A 22210-nucleotide genomic window follows, 5' to 3' on the forward strand; every position below is an offset into this window, starting at 1 on the left:
TTCCATAATAATGCACTTTAAATAAATAGGGCTTGCTCATTTTTTATCTAGGGCATAGTCAATAGATTTTTAAAAAATTCTTTGCATAAGGCTAGGCACATCATGGTAGTAGATGTGTGCTAGATAAAGACAGTTTTTCTCCATGTGGTCCCCCTGAAGCAATAGTCCTATCCCAAATCCAGAAGAAAGAGGTACTGCTAGGCTGGAGGCAAAATTAGGGAGTTTAAAAAGAATATTGCATTTTGAAAACGGGGTGTCACCAACACTTCATCAACCTGAGACTCTGAAGGATCATAGAGAATCATAGGGTTGGAAGAGACCACAAGGGCCATCCAGTCCAACCCCCTGCCAAGCAGGATACGGTAAGCAATTTGAGAATCAACTTTAAAATTACTCTCAAGTGCCAAGTGCTTTTGTAAAAATTTACCAAAAAGAAAGCTTGAAAGTGACTCTATGACATCTCCTCTGAATAGATACGCAGAACTCTGAAGTAAGAACCAATGCTTGGACCAGATGGACTGCTGTGTTGGTGAGGAAAAGACCTATTAGCCAGTACTTCACTGGTGGTATGTGAACAGGCATAACCGCAAAGAGCTGCATATTCTGCCACTTGTATCTTTGAGTTACCACAGTAGTTGCACATACAATACTTGAACAGCGGCAACGGTGCACAAAAAGTGTTTTAGCATAATATCCCTACTTAGCTGGAAGTCTGGTGTTGGGCACAGCATCTGAGGACACTTGTAAGGTGCCTAATGTGCTAGCTTCCCCACAGACAACAACATCTTGAAAGCAGGGTTAAGAACACACTGAAGTTTAATTTAATCAGAGTTGGCAGGATCACCAGACTTGGGCAGGCTGATTGCAAGGAGTGCCTGTGCACAAACCACTGACCATTCCTGACTACTCTAAAACATTGCCCCACTTGGGGGGGGGGGGGGTCAGCTTCAATTGTTTTATTGGTTTAGTACTAAACAATTGCTATGTTTTTCAATGTATTTAAAAAACAACAACAGAAAGGCATACCTATAAAAAATCACTGCTCCATCATCACAGATGTAGAGAGGCCATACATTCAGTGTTGAAACCTTAGGATTCCAATCCAAATCCTGATGTATTTCTAAAATTGAGATCTCACATGGAAATGTTCCTCTGCCCTGGAAAGAACAAAGTACCTTAGCAAAAAGAGCATCTCTACACCAAGAAGATACATACTATACATGGGCAACTGCAGATACAGTAAAGCCATCAGTGAAAGCGCTCATCATCCAGACGCCTGCTCGCCATTCACTCTCCTCCCCACAACAGAGGATTTGGCATACCATTCACTATGGTATAAGTTCAGAGATGCTTGTGTCAAACAGCAAGTGCATAGGAATGGGCTTTCATGCACAGACAAGTTAAAAAAAACCTGCAGGATTAAGAGAAAATAAAATTCTCACCTTTGCAAACTCAATGTTTTCTAAAAGGATTCCACTTATTTCACTAAGCTGTAAAAAAAAATCAGTGCCAGATTTATTTGATGAAGAGATAAATAAAAGATAAATAGCAGATTTGTTATCACAAATTGCATTTGTTTTATGCACATTTAAAGTTCTACAAAAAATGTTATTTAAAATATTTCTAAATGTTCATTGAATATAGTATACAATAGGACATTAGATTACTTCACATACAAATACAAAACAATATTCATTATCCAATTTATACAGAACCAACAAAATAATATAAAAACTAAAAAAGATTGAGGCAACATAACCCTTCATAAATGGCAGGCCTAAGAAAAATGTCTTAAGCATGTTGAAAGGACTAATGTCTGAATAATGTCTATTTAGAGCAGGCATTCCGCCACTTCAAAAGAATTTTTTCCTTAGTACGTACGTACATACATACATACCTCTGCTAAGGACTCAAGAGAAAGGATCCAAACATCTTAAGGATATAGGCAGGATGGCTTGACAGGAGACATTTCAGACCCAAATTGCTTAGAGCTTTAAAGTACTTGGACTTGGAAATGAACAGGCAGGAAGTACTGTACTAGCAGAAGTTTCCTTGTCGTCATCAAAGGCAGCCCCACATGTAATCCATTACAGTAAACCAACTGGAGGGCTACCAAATCATGAATCACTGTGGCCAAGCTATTTCCACAGGCTAGTTGAAGCCTCCATCTAGCTGAATCTAGAAGAAGCTACTTCTTGCTATCAGGGACATCAGGGCTTCAAGTGTCAAGACTTGACATAACAATCAGCACAAAATCCTAAGAAGTGCAGCTTTTCACATATTGAATGCCATTTGTAAATACCGAACAAAACCTCTGTAGGCAAACTGCAAGTATGATCTTTACATGGATATGTGACCTTCCCAACCCACATCAACATAACTAACCACCATCAGCATGTGTCTCGTCTGGATTAAGCCTCAGTTTGTTGAATGAGTTCCATGGTGAGGAAGAACAGAGGTCACCATCACATGGGATGGATATGGAAAGGTGTACAGCTCCATAGTTAATTTTCCCTCCAGTTGGGGTTAATCAATTAACTACAGGAGGGGCAGGGAACTCAGAACTGGGGGTCAAATATCGCAATCCAGGCCTCTCTATTCAGCCCTTGGGACTTTTCCTAGGTCACATCCTTTCATCCCAGTCCATATCACTCACTGATCATGCTCTTCCAAGTGCTCTTTTCTGGCTACAATGTATCCTTAGACTGACCATTCTTGATAGTTTGAAATGGAAGACAGCAAGAAGACATATAGAAACCTCTGAAAGGTCACATACATTTTTCTGTCCACGTTTGCCTCTGACCCCATCTACCACTGGCATGCAATCCTCAGAAGTTGCTCATAAATAAATGTAATGGCTCTTGAGTTGACCAAAGTGTTCTGCACCATTGGTATCAACAGGAGAGGTAGAGAGAACAAAAGCTGCCCTGACCACAATTAGCAGGTAGGGTGTTGGATGACTCTTCCTCCCCCCCCCCCAACCTCCATAGGACTGCTCTGTAATTTACCTTTTCTTTCAATTCATCAACACTGCTGCTCTCCAAAACTACTTCCTGAAATGGATCCAGCTTCATCTCTGATGGCCTCCACCTTCTTGACAGAACAGCAAGCTGTGACATAGATTTCATTTTTTCTGCTCCTGAAGAAGAATTGATAAACTTACGGTATTAGCTGAGGTGGCAAAGTTAATGTGTTTAATAGAAGAAAAATCATTATTGACATTTATTAAGAATTGGAAATACTGTACAAGGACTTTTTGCATAAGAGAAAATGAACTTGCAATATCTGGATTTGAAATTGGCTTATAGAAAATAGAATGAATAGATATTAATGGCATACTATATTTAGCTGAAGAACAGAGAACCAGAAATATTTTTATCTTTTTTCATTTTCTCTTTTGTCTCCCCACCCCCTCTTTCCAACTTTTTCTTTCTGTTCCTTTTTAGATTAGATTTTAAAACTGGTGTATTATAAAAAGATACTTTGTACGGGGTATGAAGTTTTGTATATCTTTGGATAAGTGTCACTAAAAATAGACATTAATTTTTTAAAGAAAATATTTGAGCAAGTAGTTCCACAGATACAGAATTAAATATTTATGTAGTCTCAATAAAAACTATTTGCAGAACAGATATTCACAAATTCATTAAGGATACCCATGAATAACATTTATAGGTTTTTAATCCAGTTTCCAATTTGAACTTCTTTCCTGCATATGAATCTCTCAAACTGATTATGCTAAGACATCTCACTCACAGTCAAGTAATTTAATACAGCTCCTGCCACTCATTTGTCCCTTTTGAATTACTATAATACATTAATACACATTGGTTGCATTTTGTCTCACTAAAATGTCTTTTTTTAAAAACTGATAATTTTCTGATAATATAGCTAGCTAATTCTGGTACACTTAAAAGGTTTCCAACAGTTAAGCTAAATAGTTTTAACTGTGCAATCTTATTACCATCAAGTATTTCTAGGAAAACCTCCCAGTTACTTGAAATATTAATGTCTTCTTCATAAACATGATAATCCAGAAACACAGTTCCTGGGTTTTTCCAGGTCTTCTTTCTCAGGCGAAATCTACAGGAAAAAGATTTGCAGAAATGTTAGCATATATCCATAAACAAAGCCATGATCAAGATTAAGGCCACAATATTTAATCTGAATAATGCCTTTTTTACATTAGGGAAAGGTCATGTGTTCTACTACAAGCACTTAGCCAATGTGAGCTAAGAGGGGCTAATGCAACTTTTCAATACCCATATGGATTCCTTTGTTTTATTAGGATAATGTTTGAACTTGCAGAAATAGAGCACGGTTTTTGTTTCATGAGAAACAATATAAAGTCTGATGCAGAGGCAGATATTGTGTGCTACATTGTGCTAAGTGTCCACTGACAACACTGAACAACCAAACTAGGTTTCCCATGTCAGACTATTTGCTCAAGATTTAATTTTAAAACATGTAATAAAAAATTTTCCCACACTTTTTGCTTTAAATGGCAAAAATCAATGGTACCCCATTTTTTGTAAGCATCTTGAGTTCAGGCTTTAGGCGCCTCACATAAACTTCACTGTAGTGTGATTTACCTGTCAATAGTCAGATCTAGTCCACACTGTTCCCTGAGCTGAGGAAGTAGCTCCTCTTTTGACTGCCGCACAGTCATTCCTTTAGCAAAAACAGAATCTAGAAGAAACTTGCAGGGCTGCGAAAACAAATGTAAAATTATTAAGCTTCTTAGAAAAATCACTCTCCGGCACATTCATAAAAGGTGGAGTTATAAAATACAGGACTGCTCCCAAAGCCTCCATAGCATTGAAAAAATACCCCATGGTTTCCACACATGATCACCACCAATGTGACAAAGACTATTTAGGATTTCTGTTCATCAGGTATGCAGAACTCAGTAATAAAGCAATGCAATTCTTTAAAAGTGCAAATTACTGGTTTGTTGTTATATGTCATGTCCATTTAATGATTAAGGAAAATATATGTCACTGTCTTGTGTTGTATGAACTCAACATCAATACAGTAGTTTAACCAATGATTGTTAGTAATGGGGAAACAATATTAGACTAGTTTTTTTATGTATTTCCTCATGCTTATATTCAACCATTCCTTCCATGGGTGCAGGGAGTAGCTAAGAAACAAATCTTGAGTGCTAGTTCATACTTCACAGTAATCCAAGGCTCATATGGTTTTTTGTTCCCAGTTCAAGTATGGGTGGAGCAAAGAAGAGCAATTCAGCAGCATGCAATAGTAAGCCATGGTTTATGGTTCACCATGACATGTGAGCACAGTCAGAGGCTAATTAGAATGATAATGACATGTAATAGAAATGAATTACTTTCAATGTGCTAAGTTGCATTCCATTGAATTTGTGTTTCTAGAATCTGCACCTTCTCTGTGGCAACTAAGTGACAACAGATTCATGCCACAATTTATATGTTAAATGCATAATTTGTTTTTTTTGTCACAGTTGCTCCCATAAAAAGATGTTGCACATACTCAAATAATTAAACTGTAAATGGTCCAACTTTCAGATGATAAGCTAGCCCAAACACAAGAGTTTTCAAAGTTTACTTACCTCTGGATCATTTACCAAGAGCTGATAAACCTTGACTCTGTATTCACCTTTCTTCAATGCTCTCCCAAGCCGAATTGTTATCTTTTAAATTAGGGGTGGGGAAAGTAGAAACAAGATTAGATGTTAGCTGTCTCTTATCATCAACATGGAATATAGTCAATACCAGGCGTGTCAAGTGGTGGGAGCTGTGGAGTCTTCAGCCCCCCAAAATTTTTCAAGGAAGGACCTGGGCTCCACCTAAATCCTGTGGCCCCGCTCCACCTCCTTGCTGATGTTGCACAGGCAAGAGAAGACAGAGTGTAGAGCCCGGCGGCTGCACCCCACCCAATATTGCACAGGGAGGAGGCCGAGCACAGAGCACAGCTCTGCACTCCCCATTCCCCACCCAGTATGCAAGCATCTCGGTGGCAGGATGCCTGCACATCCTGGCCCGGCACACAAGCGCTAGCGCGCTAGGTGGGAGCGGGGCACGTGATGTGTAATGTGACGACACATCACATGATACATCCCCACAATTTGGGGGTCAAGTTGACGCCCTTAATCAATACAGCAAGAATCATAACCACCAGAAGGCCCACAGATTTTTGTAATTTTGATATTACAGGCATGAGGGAATGGTTGCATTACAAAATTTAGAGTCTCAGATTTTAGGAGGATGAAAGAAGGTGTGGCAAGAAGCTTTAAAAAGGGTGTTCAACAGACTCAAGTCAGGGATTTTTTTAAAATGTGGAATATACTGTTTGGGTTAGATGACCCACCCAAGTCATCTAGCTACAAGTAAGGTGAAGAGAAATTAGAGTTTCAATTATGGAATAATATATATATTTAACAAAGGTTCATAACTTTGTTAATACAACATAACTAGTTGTAGAATGTGGTTTTTCCTATGTAGCTACTAAGTCCCTATATTGCAACACAGAGACAAATGCTTCACAGGCAAAATATCTGAATAATCCGCATAATCTGGACCTTAACTGCATGTATTTCAGTATTTAACAGCATATTTTGCTAACCTTGTTGTCATCTGAGAAGGATGAAAGGGTCTCATTCAGCCGAACACTCTCAAACTCCTGATTGCTGGCATAAACACGAAAGACCTTAAACTGAGAGGATGGAACGCCAACAAAAGGTTCCAAGTGTTGTTTGAAGGCAGAGAGCGTAATTCTTTTATCAACATGAATCAATAGCCCTAAGGCAAAAAAGAGAAACAAATAAACAAACCCAATGAAATTCTTTGTGCATAATGTATACTTGCTAATATCTACTACTGTATGCTACTCCTGTAATGTAGCAGTGTCAAGTGAATAATCTTCAAGTGCTCTCCACTAAGTGCAGACTGTGAACCACAGTTCAGCAACAAGTAGAATGGATGCTTGTATCTGCTTTGCTAACCCTACCCCCGTTCACTATTAGGAAACAAAACAAAACAAAAAAGCCTGACACTTTTCTTTTCTTTTTTTACAGTAGATAAACTTTATAGGCATAGTTAGTTGCCCTTTCGAAATGAATCGTGTTTGCCAAATTACAGGCACACAGGTCCAAGGGTTTGGGGAGGATGAATATGTCATTAATGTTATCCGCTCCTCCCAAAAAGGAACAGTCTCTAATTTCCCCCCTTTTTTGTCACACAGAAGAGGCATGGCATATTTGCAGCATTTCCTGTCAACTACAGAATGGCACCTACCATTTTCACTCAAATGCAAATACTCTGACAAAATATGAAGATTAGCCATGCAGGTTTCCAATAAAATATTGGGCAATAGAGAATTCTCCACACTTCATTCTCTTATATTCTCCAAAGGGCAATATCCAGCAGTGTCAGCCCACTGCACAACAGATTTTCACTTGCACAGTGGGGCCTCCATATCCCGCAGCTCTCTGCAGACCTCCAAAATCTTCTCTAGAGGATTGATGGACCAGACCAGGGGTAGGCAACCTAAGGCCCAGGGGCCGGATGCGGCCCAATCACCCTCTAAATCTGGTGCGCAGACGGTCTGGGAATCAGCGTCTTTTTACATGAGTAGAATGTGTCCTTTTATTTAAAATGCATCTCTGGGTTATCTGTGGGGCACAGGAATTCATTCATTTTTTTTCTTCAAAATATAGTCTGGCCCCCCACAAGGCCTGAGGGACAGTGGACTGGCCCCCTGCTGAAAAAGTTTGCTGACCCTTGGACCAGACCCTCCAAATTAGTTACAGGGATGCAGCGGACTATACAGTGTACAAGAGGAAAGGAAAGCTCTGTCACATCTGGTGAGCCAAAATTGGATATCACTCTGAGTATCTAGGAGAATCTTTCTCCATTTTGTAAATGCATGTGTGAGTAAATTTACAAATTTTGTTGAAAGGTGGCATGCAAATGTAAAATAATAAAAATGTACATTTCAAAAGATATATTTTGCCTTTCATACATACATTTTTGCCCCTCTCCCGAACCTTCTTCTGCAATGTAGGGCTCTGCTTTGAAGTACATATATTGTGCTTCTCCCCTGCTCTTCCCACTTTCATCATATTCACTGTCGGTTCCAGAATCCTCTTCAGCTGTATCCCATGTTTCTTTTTTCCCTTCGTTGGCTTTGGATCTCCGACTGCTTGTTATGCTGTGTGAGTCAAGTCCATTGGCCAAGGGTATAGCAGCGCTGTCTACATTGCACAATGTGTCACTGCTGTGACTGGAACTAAGAATATCACTGTCCACCGAACTTGTACTCCTGTCATTATTCACATCAGAATCTGATCGCTCCTCTGACTGGAAATTATCTGGATCAGAAACCTGTATTTGGTTTTCAAGTTCTCGGTTTTCTGCTGATACTGATGAGTCTACCTCGTTTGAAGGAGATTCAATGTTTTCAAAGTCACTTGCCTCTGTGCTCTTGCTGCTGTCTCCATTATCCCCTTCTTGCTGCTGTTGCTGTAGAGATAAGGTTTTAAGTTTTTCAGTGCTTTCTTCTAGGATAGCTTCCACTGATTTCATATTACCTAGAGGTCCTTTCACTCTTTCACATATTTCATCTAGATTTCCAGAGTCTCCACTGGCTTTCTGTAAAACTGTCCGCCTGAACTGTGATCCAGGAGATTGTTCTGGTAATGAAACGTACAGTCTGATTGTATTTGCATGCCGATCTAGGAGTTTCCATAACTGTGAATCTGTAAATGCCAATTGTCGATCCTGAGACTCTGAACTTTCAATAAATACCTAAAATATAGAGATGAAATGAAGAAGAAAAATTCTGTTTCATAAGGAATTTATATAGAGAGCACTCAGAAATACACAAAGGATGCATCTGTCAATTAAGTTATTCTTACAGGACAGGTTTATGATCTTAGCCAATACTGCTGAAATCTAGACAATGGTTATTCTCTGGAAGCCACCCCATCTAATTTTGTTTTCATAGGCTATTTGAGATAGAGGGTTGTTGTTTTTAACACATGTTGACATACAGTGGATTTAAGAAACAACATTAGCACTTCCCAAGATGAAACTAATTTAACATAAAATCTTACTTTATTGCTCCTAAAAAAGCCTTCAGCTTTAAGTGTTTTGTTAGCCACACCGAGGAGACGCAAATCATTGTAGCAACGTTCCAGCACAACCCGCATTGTTTCAGCTGGCAAATGTACAGTCTAAGGAGGCCGAAAGAAATAAGATACTGTTTATCTTTTTATAGTCAGCTTACAAAAAACGATTATCTGCATATAATTTCTTTTCAGGGTACATTTTATACAATATAGATATTGCTATATCTTTATAAAACAGAAATCCCATGCAAGAGTGAACTTTGTAATAACACAAGATGATGCAATTGATTTACCTTTGAAATGAGATGCTTAAATTCCGTAACTGTCTGGTTCAAATAAGCACGAACACTAATTGGAGGAACCACAGTTTCTTGCTTTAGGTCAACAACATGAACTTTTACCATGACTTCTATCAGAATAAGAAAATAAATTATCACACATGAAGACACATTACATGAAAAAAAGAAAGGTCATCATCGCAACAGCTGCAGCCATTTAGTAGATAAATTAATATCTCTTCAGATAAAGCACATAGCATAATTTTATAAAATGATTTCAGATCTCTCTGTTTAGCTAAATTAAGCATGTTTATTGAAGGAATTAATGTTTCTCATTCATACACAGGGAATATTTAAGAAATATTACTTACCACCAGGTTTGTAACACTGGAAAGCTTGGTCAGGTCGCCTTGTTTCCAGGAGCAGATCAAACATGTATGTTGATTTAACACCTCCAAGCAAGATTCCCATTGGAGTGTCCTCTTCTCCTTCATATGATCGCTCCAAATAGTCGTGGAACTCATCATATTTAACAAGACGACAGCAATCCAGGGGAACTGCTTCTTCTAAATCCATTATCTAAATGCAAAGATGAATAATAATTCCTTGAAATGTACAGTAAATTCTGAGCAGGCGTTCAGTCAAAACTGGAGTAAAAGGGAACTATTATTTCAAGTTTTACAATTTGATCAACTGGTTCTTGCCACCTTGAGTTTAAGAAAATATGAAAAATAAATATAATGTTAAGAGGTGTTTGCATGCTCAGTCTAGACATGTCAAGATTCCCCTCAGCCCTACTAAAAAGTGGACCAGGAAAATTCTACTTTCAGTATTGCTATTGTCTAATGAAGACTCAGCTAATTAGTTAAGGTTTACCATGAATACATGGATTTATACCCAGTGTATAAATTACAATCTGAAATACATTATACTGTACCTTGTAAGCTATCTCGACAGCTTCCTTCAGAGTCTTGTCCTTGTGAACTTCTAGTTTATTCTCCATCATTATTTGTTTCACAGGATGCAAACAGAACAATTTTATCTGTATAGTCATAAACAAAAGGATCAAGTCAAATAGATTTGAATACATTTGATAGGTATGATCTATGAAATTATAAAAATGCAGTAGTAGTATCTAGCAATGTTTAGAGAAATATGCTCTATGCACAACCATTTTGAGCAGAAGGTGGGTTCACAGAGGGCAATTGTCAAACAAGGCAATTAATGAAAATTTAGACCTACTGTACTTGGGCAAACTAGGTCCCTAGAAATCTATAGTGTAACAGTAATTTGTTAGCACAGCATCAAGTGAGAACATGCAGGCAATTCAGGTATCAATGACCTCTGATGTAACTGATCTGCATATATTACACCTCTTTTGTGGAGACAAATACTACAGGATACAGAAAGTCATCTCTTCACATTAAAAGGGAATTTCTACTTAGAGTTAAAAATCTCCTTTTACTCAGTGTGTGTTTCTTGCAAACTGAAGAGATGCATTTATTCACACCCATGAATTTTGCAATATTTTCATGCAAATTTTAAAAAAATAGCTCATTTTGGCTCTACAAAAGAATTTCCATGAAACTACTGGAATTTGTAGATTAATTTATTTATTTTTTCTTTAATGAAAAAACACTGCTTAATTAGAAACATGCATTCAATTTCAATGGGAATTTCCCCAACCACTCTGGGCGGCTTCCAACAGAAAAATGAAATGAAATAATCTATTAAACATTAAAAGCCTCCCTAAACAGGGCTGCCTTCAGATGTCTTCTAAAAATCTGTTAGCTGTTTTTCTCTTTGACATCTGATGGGAGGGTGTTCCACAGGGCGGGCACCACCACCGAGAAGGCCCTCGGTACTGGACCTTAATATTCCTCTCTAAATTAATCATCTTTATATTTTAAAAGAAGAAGAAAATCACAACATCTGGAGTTGGTGATGGCTGTCTTAATTTGGGATTGAGTCTTGACTGATTTCCATGGGGAGGGGGAAGTCAATGCACAATCCCACCACATGTGAAAGCACAAATTCTATTGAGATAAAACATGTCAGAACAAACCTTGCAAGTATTGCGCTCTATTTCACGTTGTCTCTTTTCTTGTTCTTCCAACTCCTTTTCTTTTTCTACGAGTCTTTTAATGTGCTCTGGATATTCAGTCACTTCTAGGAACTCTAACAATGCAAATAGGCAAAAGTTCAAATGAGCTACTCTTTCAGAACGTTCAGTACTTTGCTTATTCTTCATCTAAAATAGAGATCAAACCACCTTACATAACTGCTTCCAGGCAGCCTTTCATATAAACAGTACTGACACATATCCCCTTAGCCTTAGCAGCAGAGCTGCATCATGCGCCTTCAAGACCATCTCAAGGCCAACAGCAGAAACACCATACCTTTAAATTCTCTATGTAATTTTATCTGTTGTACTGTTTTAACTCTCCCCCCCCCACACACACATGCCCTGACTTGCATTTTATAAGTATTTGTGTAAGGAAAGACACTGGTTTTGTAGGAAACTTGGGGGGGGGAGGGTGTGAATTAATTTATATTTTAAAAGGGACAGTTGTCTTTACTCATTTCTGCAGTTTTATTTGTTGTGAAATATGAAACTATATTTATGAAAACCACCACTTACTTGCATTCCTCGTTGTATCCTTCAGTCTATATATAAGCATGTATGCATTTGTAGAGCTGTTGGAAAGATTTCAGAGTCAGTATCTATTGTGGATGTGGGGGAAAAACCACACCTGCACACAATATCTAAACTAAATGTGTATAAACATACTTAAGTCTTAATAACACAAACACTTTTTACAATTAGCATAGTGGACCTCAAGACCTAGCAATAAAAAAACCACCTCTTTGATTAGGCTAGAGACTACCTAAGGGTGAAATCAAAGTATTTTGAGGGGGGAGACACAAATATTCAAGTCAACAGTACATACTGAGAAACCTTTTATCCATAACTCTGAATATAATTATATTAATTCAGAAAATTCAGTTGAACTATACAGTACAATTTTTACAGTGTATTTAAACTTTCCTAACCTTGCAAAAGCACTGGAATAATACCCTCTGCTTCCAGATGTTCCACCATAAGTTTTCTTAATGTCTTCATGAGTTATCTAGGGGAAAAGATGTCACGTGATTTTCCCTGTTAATTACTTCATCAGCTACAGTAGCATATCTAAGCTTCAATATTAATTATGGGCTACATTACAGGGCTGATATAAGCTATTCTCTCCACTTTAGCCCAAACCCCATCTAATGTCTCTAGACAAATGTTGTGGCAAGCAGACTCAGACCCTACCCCACAGTATGCGGAATAAACTGCACTACAGGACTATCTTAAGGCAGTCTGCCTTATTGTAGGTTGATGAAACTTGACCATAACCTGCTGCCTGAAGTTTTTGAGGGCCTTGTGTATCATTATAAAGACTTGAAGGGTATTGTGCTCATAAATGCTACAATTGGCTTTTCAGTAGGATAAGGAGAAGTAGCAATTTTTGTTTTGGCAACTTTGTCTTTCCTTGATTGTCATGGTGTTTGCTGCCCTTGGGTTCCTTCGGGAGGAAGGACGGGATATGAATTCAATAAACAAACACCCCAAAAGCAACACATTATATATCTTCCCTTCCCCGTTCTATTTTAACTAGAACTGTCAACTTACAAGTTTTTAGTTTTTTATTTTATGTCTGTGTACCCCAGCTTCAGGGTGACTGACAATAAAGCTGAACAAACACACACACACACAAAAGGCAGTCTGCCACAGCCACAGTCCTTTCCTACCTGCAATATAGAGAATTAACTGCATTTGCTTTGGAATTTGAATGGTTTTTTGAACTGCAATCTTCATGATCCCCTACCCCAAGCCTATGAATATGTCCCACTAGCTTATGGGTGCTGCCATTATAGTTACATGAGTGCAGGCACTATGTCTCAGTGACTGGAAACCGAATATAAAACAATTAACTTACCTTGCTAACATGTTGATCATTGAAGCTGTACCATTGATCATCAGTAAAAGATTTTATGCATGCATAGTAATGGCCTCCAGCTGCACTTCCCGAATGAACCATGACAGAAAACAGTTCATATAATAATGAATTCTGTGAGACGATAGAAATGAGCATTGTTCAGAAAAGGGCTACAATTATTATTTTTTGCAGGATTATATAAAATTAAATTTTAAGATTTGTTCAAGTTTGACGGTATCTCTCTTGATTATAGCAACCATGCCCTAAAAGAATAAAAAAAAATTCCTTCCAGTAGCACCTTAGAGACCAACTAAATTTGTTATTGGTATGTGCATGCCACATGAAAGCTCATACCAATAACAAACTTAGTTGGTCTCTAAGGTGCTACTGGAAGGATTTATTAGTTTTTTTTGTTTCGACTACGGCAGACCAACACGGCTACCTACCTGTAACTATGCTCTAAAACAGGCATTTCCAAACTTCGGCCCTCCAGATGTTTTGGACTACAATTCCCATCATCCCTGACCACTGGTCCTCTTAGCTAGGGATCATGAGAGTTGTAGGCCAAAACATCTGGAGGGCCGCAGTTTGGGGAGGCCTGCTCTAAAAGGTTAGTACTAATACTTCAAATTTATTACTTAGTAGCTACCACACCATTAAGTACCGTATATTCCAGCGTATAAGACCACCCCCAACTTTTGAGAAGATTTTCCCGGGTTAAAAAGTAGTCTTATACGCAGGAATATACAGTAACTCCTTTCCATGGATGTTTAACCAACACCTATGAGTATCTATCAGAATACTTCTGGAATGGCACATTTCAAAAAATTGTAGAAAATTTTCAGATTATGACCCTGTCCTCTAACATAGTCATAATACCATCTAAAAACATTTAAACCATTTCTCTTCCTTCACCAATTTATTAGTATAGTAAACAGCATTGGATTGTGGTATTGACACTGAAGACAGCTTATGAACCATTTCTAATATTTCAAACACATTATTCCAGCCAGTTGTATACCAAGTTTTCTGGACAGCAGCTAGTTTTTATATTGATGCAGGGAAGCAGCCCCATCCTCATAGCAAACTGGTAACTTTTAGCCAATACTGCTGTTCCTCCTCCTTGCACTATATGAAACAATTAATGGTCATCTCTGGGGGAAGGAATTTTCCTAGATTGGGTAATGACTTTGCTATCCCCACATTATGTATATCATGTTATTATGTAGATATCATGAAGATTAGTTCTGCCTTCTGATCCAAGCACTACAATTTTGACTTGACCATACAGGCATGAAACCGTAGTCATGTTTTTCTTCAGAATTTTCAACATCTGACAGGCCAGTTTTACACTGTAAGCTTGTAAAGGGATTTAATGTCAACAAAAATATAGAGTTTCAATCAAAGGAAGTACAGTGGTAACTCGGTTTAAGTACACAATTGGTTCCGGAAGTCTGTACTTAACCTGAAGCGTACTTAACCTGAAGCGAACTTTCCCATTGAAAGTAATGGAAAGTGGATTAATCCGTTCCAGACGGGTCCACGGAGTACTTAAACTGAAAATACTCAAACCGAAGCGTACTTAAACCAAGGTATGACTGTAATAGTCCTGCTCTATTTTGCCTTGGTCAGACCATACCAGGAGTACTGTGTACTGGGCACAATTTAAGGAGGATATTGACAAGCTGGAATGTGTGCAGATGATAATACCAAGATAATCAAGGGTCTGGAAACCAAGACTTATGAGGAAAAGTTGAGGGAATTTGGTATGTTTAACCTGCTAAAGAGGAGATTGAGAGGAGATATGATAGCAATCTTCAAATATCTAAAGGCTGTCATATGGAGGATGAAGCTCCGCTTCCAGAGGCTGGAACCCAAACCAATGGATTCAAGTGACAATAAAGGAAATTCCCACTAAACATCAGAAGAACTTTCTGACAGTAAGAGCTGTTCAACAGTGGAGAAGACTCTCATGGGAGGTGGTAGCTTCTTCTTTCTTGGAGGTTTTTAACCAGAGGTTGGATGATCTAGTCGAGATTCCTCTACAATTCTAAATTCTGGAATATGTATTATTCATTGATAGCATAACAGAACTCTCTCAATAAGGCATACATTTTAAAACCATGATCAATTATTGGGTGGAGCAAATCACACATAGCCATTTTTACAAAGTACCTTTTCACTGGCAGCTTTTGAAATCCTTTCAGCAGTACTATTGCTTTCCAGACATATTCCTTCATCAACCCCATCATCATTTGAAAAATCATTGCTCATCTGATCACTATGACAACTGCCTTCATTCTCTGCTCCACTGTCAGTGCAGCTCTCTGTTTGAGGAGACTTCTTAAAAATAAGTAACCAGAAGCAGTTTAGAAAATATTAAGGACCTATACATCTGATGAACTTTGTATGTAATGTTCGTGCTGTACTCTTGAATACTACATAAACATTAGACACATTCCTTAAGATTTCTTATGCTTCAACATAAAGAGTTCCATAGACCCAATCTAGTTCAAAGTACTAGGATTCAAAGTACAAAGGATGGATTCCCAAGGACTCAAGAGCCCCCAAATATGCATGAACAGAGGCAGGGGAAATAGGTTTGAGTGCCTCTCCTCATTCCTTGTACTACCTGCATACATGATCATGTGTACATGTAGGGCCAAGGGAAAATAGGGCATTATAGATGCCCATGGGAACGCTCTGCACATGGTTTCTTTGTCTGTTCACTGACCTCTGAACTGTTCAATTGTAACATAAAAGTTTAAAATAAGCTGTGGTCACACCTTAATGAACAAATTTATCATGCCATAAGCTTTCGCAGAACTGTGTCATAATAAATTTCTTAGCTGCTAAGATGTCGCTACACTTCATTGATTTTTCTACCCCCTTGGATAAAGATATAAGACAATACAATAATAGCCTTTTGCACAGGAGTCAGCAGAAGGCAGATCAATTCTGAGGACTCTGTACTCTATAGCAGACTGGCAAGGGTTTCTACCGTGTTTCCCCCTTTTTAAGACGTAGTCATAATATAAGACGTAGCAGGATTTTCAAGCATTTGAGAAATATAAGCCACACCCCGAAAATAAGCCATACCTAAGACGGCCCTGGATAGCGCTCCTGAGGGTGGCCAGCCTCGCTATCGCCACTGCTGCCACCCCGCACGCTCTTCATCCCCCTGTTGTTGTTTTAGTTAGTTTAGTTTTTGCGCGCCTGCCGCATTCCCCTCCCCCGCTCCCTCTTCCGGAACCACCACCGAGGAAAGGAGGCGAAGCCGGAGCACCGAGCCCTCCACCGCCTCCTCCCCCTCCCCCTTTGCCACCGCTGCCTCTTCTCCCCGCTGCAGCGTCTCCCGGGTCCCGCATGCTGAAGCGCGGGCAGATGAAGGTTCGCTCTGCATAGGATCGACCTGCCGCGGCTGCAGAGCGGAGCACCGAGCCAGCGGCCTAGCCTCTTTCTCTTTTTTTGCCCAGCCCGGTAGCGGGCGGAGCGCCGAGCCAGCGGCCTGGCCTCTTCCTGGCCCGGCTGAGGAGACCTGCCGACCCGCCGCTGGAATCGGCGGCTGCAGGGCAGAGCGCTCCGCAGCGCCGAGCGCTCGGAGCGCCCTGCAGCGCCGAGCGCTCGGAGCGCCCTGCAGCGGGCGGAGCATCAAGCCAACAGCCAGGCCTCTTCCTGCCCCAGCCGAGGAGGTCTGCCGCCCCGCCGCCGGAATCGGTGGCTGCAGAGCAGAGCGCTCCGCAGCGCCGAGCGCTCGGAGCGCCCTGCAGCGGGCGGAGCATCAAGCCAACAGCCAGGCCTCTTCCTGCCCCAGCCGAGGAGGTCTGCCGCGCCGCCGAGCCCCGAGCCAGCGGCCTGGCCTCTTCCTGGCCCGGCTGAGGAGACCTGCCGCCCCGCCGCTGGAATCGGCGGCTGCAGGGCAGAGCGGGCAGAGCGCCAAGCCAACAGCCTGGCCTCTTCCTGTCCCAGCCGAGGAGGTCTGCCGCCCCGCCGCCGGAATCGGCGGCTGCAAAGCGGAGCGCTCTGCAGCGCCGAGTGCTCGGAGCGCTCTGCAGCGCCGAGTGCTCGGAGCACCCTGCAGCGGGCGGAGCGCCGAGCCAGCGGCCTGGCCTCTTCCCGGCCCGGCCGAGGAGACCTGCCGCCCCGCCGCTGGAATCGGCGGCTGCAGGGCGGAGCGCTCCGCAGCGCCGAGCGCCCGGCAGCGCTGGGCAGAGCAAAGAGCCAGCGACCTGTCGCCTCGGTGCCTGGAACCTGCTGCTGCTGCAGCGCCGCGCAGAGCGCCCAGCAGCACCATGCAGAGCACCCAGCAGCACCCCGAGCCCTCGGCCCGGCCCGGCCAAGGAGGCCTTGAGGTACCATAAAAACATAATTAAAAAAATTAGACATCCCCTGAAAATAAGACACCGTGTGTTTTTTTGAGGAAAAAAAGTCATAAGACGGTGTCTTAAAAAGGGGGAAACACGGTAGTTGTTTTACAAGAGGAACAGAAACAGCTAAAAGGCTGTCCCCTTTAAAAAAATCCCTGCTGAAATAAAGAAATCTGGATTTTTGGCATGAAAGAATGATGAGCTCAAGTCTGATACTCAGGCCAGGAATTTTATTCTGTATGTCCTCAGGGTTCCTCTGTTCCTTTATTCAAACTATATTCCTACATCCATGGACTATTTTGCGTCTGGATCCTGTTGGTGAACCTCAAGTTTCCAGTAAAGCACAAGGCAGATTTAACTACAGACAGCTCAGCTCACTGGTTACAGCCAGTGGTGTCCCTTTGTAATCAAAGAGCTTCTAAGCCAGTGGAGGCAGCCTCTAGCAGAAGTGGGGGGGGGGCGTTTTCTGCCATTTCCCCCTCCATCTTGCAGCCCCTCTGAGAATAATCTCCAGAGGGCTGGGAGAATCTTCCAGAACAAGAAGGTATTTGCAGGGGGAGGGGGCAGAGTGGCAAATATCACCTCCACTCTTCCACCAGTGAATCTCTCTGATGGACCAAACATACAAGAAGTACCGACTTGGTTCCATAGTGAGGGCTAGATTATAATTATTTTTAATGGGTGTTTTCATCTGGGATTGAAAATTTTTAAAACCAGGTATCACAGCAACAAGCCAGTGTTTAATGTTTACCAAGAATTTCAAAAAGGGAAAAATGATATGTTTAGGCATTAATACTGGGAACAGATTTCAAAATGATTTTTGTTTGATACTCAGGCCAACAAAACTACATTTGAGAGATAAAGATAATTCTTAAAACACAACCAGCATGTGGCTTGTTACCTCATCTTCAATATCGATAAATGAGCCCATGTCTAGCTCTTCAGGAAATGTCATACGGTCATTGAGTTTTATCCTGTGCATAGTGGTGTAATCAAAGTCAAATCTCTTTAGCTGCAAGGTCAGCAGATAGGGAAAATGCAAAAATCGCAAGCCCTGGAAAACATAAGGCAAAAAAAGAGAGAAAAAAGGCAATGATAAATATCAAGGATATATATCCAGTTAGTCCAGAGTTTGAGTTCCGTCAAAAGGCATTTATTACCTTCCTTGCATCACATTTCTTCTTACACCGTTCACAGAAGTACTGATTGGGGCCATCAAGGATCTCAGGCTGAATGAAAGCATGTAAAGCTTCCTCCTAATCAAGTGGAGAGGAAAAGATAAGCAGCTGCTGAGACAGATAATGTGGAACTGTGCAACAAGCAAAGTTCATTTAACAGGTAATTTAATATTTTAAATCCATAAACAAAATAAAAAAGAGCAGCTACTGGGTTAGGGAGGAAAAAACTCACAGGTAAACAACTTTTGCATTCTGCCTTAGGTAAGCAGTCAAATCATGATCAATAACACATCACATTTTATTAACAAATTGATGGTTCCATCAGAATTAGGTTTTGTGAACAATCTTAGTCTGTTATCTTGCACATCACATTAAGCCACAGTGGCACAGTCAGCAGTTTCATGGCCTTACCCCCCTGGTTTAAAGATGGCCTTGATCTTTCAGGAACAAGTGCAAAATAAAGCAGAGGACATATTTTAAAAGGTATTAATTCTGTTCAGTCATCTCTTAAAGGTTTTGTCATATTAATCTGAAATCTTAGATTTCAGTTCTGCACATAGCTAAGTGTATATTAAGTCCCATTAAACAGAATATGCCTATTTCAGTGTATAAACTGCCAACAGCCTAACTTTATTTCATTCCATGGATATATAAGAGAGGTGGCTTATGCTTGCAATTTTTCTAACACAGATTAAAAAGCTCCATATATGGAAAAATGTGTGTGCACTGTCAGGTATGAAAGCAGAATAAGAAATTCATTTTTCTGGTAAGCCTAAAACCACAGAGGCAGCTGCCCAATGGAGTAGAATTTACTGAATTAGTCTGTAGTCAGGGGATACTGAAGGGTACACAGTACTAGCACCTCTATTTTGTTGTTAAAAGTGTGGCACTTACTGAAACAACTTCACAGTGAGTACCAGCACCTGTTTTTCTAGGAAAAAAGCACTGCCGTATACCATATCAAAAAAGAATATAACCTACATTTAAATTCTGCATAAAAGCAAAATATATTGAAACCCCAAATAATACAGAATGTTTTAATTGTTGCTAAAACTAAAAATTGAAAATAGGGTAGATAGATTTCTCAGTTCTAAGGACATAAATTCATTCTATCAGTTGTCTGAAATGGATTCCAAATCCCTTTCCCTGAGGCTGGAGGCTTTTGTCACAAAGGTGACTACTTTTCATGTCACATAGATTAGTCCCTTGTAGGAAACTTTTTTCTTTTATTCTCTAATATTTAATGCTCCTTAGTAAAGGTTCTAATATCAGAATAAAGCTGACATTCAAGAATATAGTGAAGTAAATCCTCTGGCGGTGCTGTCCCAAGATGCATAATCAATTTTGGGCCAGTGTGCTGAAAAAAACCTCTCCAGTTGAACCATTTATTCCATCTGCTCAAATGGAGTCAGGTACAACTTTCCCGTTTCTTCAGATTTATTACAGGTTTCCCATTCTGCATGAACCAGTTTTGGCATCATTTTGTCCCAGATAGTTTTGCAGTGTATATACTATGGGTGTGATTAGATCATTCAATAAATCCTTATATAAAAGGTGCCAATTTAATGGTAAATAAATGCAACAAGCCATTGCTCAGCTTGGCAGAGGGCCTTCTCGGTAGTGGCACCCACCCTGTGGAATGCCCTCCCACTAGAGGTCAAAGAGAACAACAACTACCAGACCTTTAGAAGGCATCTCAAGGCAGCCCTGTTCAGGGAAGCTTTTAATGTTTGATGGATTTCTGTATTTTAATGTTTTGTTGGAAGCCGCCCAGAGTGGCTGGGGAACCCGGCCAGATGGGCGGGGTATAAATAATAAATTATTATAATTGGCTTTTTCTAGCTAGTTGGTACACTAAATCTGTGACTCATTAAGAAACAGAGGGTGGACTCTTCTGAGATGTAGGCAACAGTGAAGCATGCCTCAGTACTTAACACTTGGGTGTCAAGAAATACCTACTCCCACATACCGTTCCATTTCATATGCTTTGTAGTTTTTTAGTTGTTGTAAGTCACTCCAAGTAATACAAATGTATAAATTTGACTATGCATTAATGACCTTCTCCAAGGGCCTCTCCACAGTTGAGGTAAGGCAAGTGGCAGCAAGGGACAGGGCATTTCCAGTAGCAGTGTCCTGTCCCTGGAGGTCCAGGAAAACTCACCTGGTGCCAAAAAGATGGCACTGCATTTTTGGCCAGTAGTAAAAGACCTTTTTATTCTCCTGTGCTTTTAGTGTGTTTTTACAAGGATTTTATGCTTTCAGTGGTTTGATTATATCTTTGTATTAATATGTTTATCACTATACACACACCACTCAGAAAATGAAAGCTGAAGGATGGTACAGAAATCCCTTAATAAAATAAGGCAATGTTTCTGGTTTGAGACATGTGTGACTACCTCACAAACGGTGCATGCACAATAGGTATGTTTTGAACATATCAACTGGAAGTCCTTAGCATAAGAAATTAAGAGAGATTCTTATTTTTTCTCAGTGCATTATTCCCCATTTCTCTCTTCTTCCCAATACTATGAATAATATGGGGGGGGGATTATGAGTTGTATGAAACAACTTGTCAAAAATGCTGAGCATAGGACCTGTTAGTTTCTATTTATGCCAGTTGAGTCTTTTATTCAAAAGTAACTAAAAATATTAAGACACTGAACTTGAAAGCTGACAGAAGACTGGGCTCATGAATTCTAGAAGCACCTTCACGTGTGAAGGTAAAATCAGAGACACCATTTGTCATGTTGTAAAATGAGTAATTTAAAGGCAGATAAGGACATTTTTAAAAGTTCTGAAAGTTACTTACACTCATGATCAACAGCTGTCCCCTGATTTCTAAATAAATAATAGGGGGCTTAATGGGAGAGAAAACTCACCAATTGCAAAATGGCTGGTACACAGCTTATAAGATTACTATCTAAAGCATGTTGTTTGATGGATCCCACTTTGGGAGGAGATCAAGGATATGGGAAGGTCTTCAAAAAGCCTCCAATTCATCCCTTCTCCCTCCATTTCTGAGAGCTCAGAGAAGCACTAAGAACAAACAGAACAAAGGTTTTACAGCCCCAGCTTTTCCACAGAAACAAAAATTCTGTCATTGTTGAGAGAGAAGAACTCTTTACAAAGGGACTGTTCTTCAAACCATAATGGGGAAGGTAGGCGGAACTACTCTACTTGGCTCCTCTGCACCACTGGTTTTTTTTAAAAAAGATTGTACCTAAATATTGCAGAGTACAAGGAAGTATTTTTTAATCAATTATAAGCGACAATCTTTGCATCAGAAGGCAATTAC

At 40.2% G+C, this 22210-nt stretch overlaps 1 protein-coding gene across 3 annotated transcripts in view; it reads right to left on the bottom strand.

Annotated features, from left to right (window-relative positions):
- The window catches only part of USP47 (ubiquitin specific peptidase 47), a 49171-nt gene that overhangs the window by 1490 nt on the left and 25471 nt on the right, over nucleotides 1-22210 (bottom strand). For 2 of the 3 annotated variants that reach the window (XM_035119002.2, XM_035119021.2), the window contains 19 exons: nucleotides 18898-18993; nucleotides 18639-18791; nucleotides 15546-15713; nucleotides 13371-13502; nucleotides 12442-12518; nucleotides 12029-12084; nucleotides 11453-11565; nucleotides 10325-10429; nucleotides 9759-9966; nucleotides 9403-9518; nucleotides 9095-9214; nucleotides 8006-8786; nucleotides 6604-6779; nucleotides 5591-5671; nucleotides 4593-4708; nucleotides 3965-4083; nucleotides 3009-3139; nucleotides 1443-1490; nucleotides 1027-1157 (listed from right to left, as the gene is read on the bottom strand). In XM_035119002.2, the coding sequence (XP_034974893.1) occupies nucleotides 1027-1157; nucleotides 1443-1490; nucleotides 3009-3139; nucleotides 3965-4083; nucleotides 4593-4708; nucleotides 5591-5671; nucleotides 6604-6779; nucleotides 8006-8786; nucleotides 9095-9214; nucleotides 9403-9518; nucleotides 9759-9966; nucleotides 10325-10429; nucleotides 11453-11565; nucleotides 12029-12084; nucleotides 12442-12518; nucleotides 13371-13502; nucleotides 15546-15713; nucleotides 18639-18791; nucleotides 18898-18993 (2927 nt within the window). The remainder of the gene's footprint in view (nucleotides 1-1026; nucleotides 1158-1442; nucleotides 1491-3008; nucleotides 3140-3964; nucleotides 4084-4592; nucleotides 4709-5590; nucleotides 5672-6603; nucleotides 6780-8005; nucleotides 8787-9094; nucleotides 9215-9402; nucleotides 9519-9758; nucleotides 9967-10324; nucleotides 10430-11452; nucleotides 11566-12028; nucleotides 12085-12441; nucleotides 12519-13370; nucleotides 13503-15545; nucleotides 15714-18638; nucleotides 18792-18897; nucleotides 18994-22210) is intronic. The other variant, XM_035119011.2, reaches the window with a different exon arrangement.

The sequence above is a fragment of the Zootoca vivipara genome, chromosome 1 (genome assembly GCF_963506605.1).
Source record: "Zootoca vivipara chromosome 1, rZooViv1.1, whole genome shotgun sequence".
Taxonomy (NCBI): domain Eukaryota; kingdom Metazoa; phylum Chordata; class Lepidosauria; order Squamata; family Lacertidae; genus Zootoca; species Zootoca vivipara.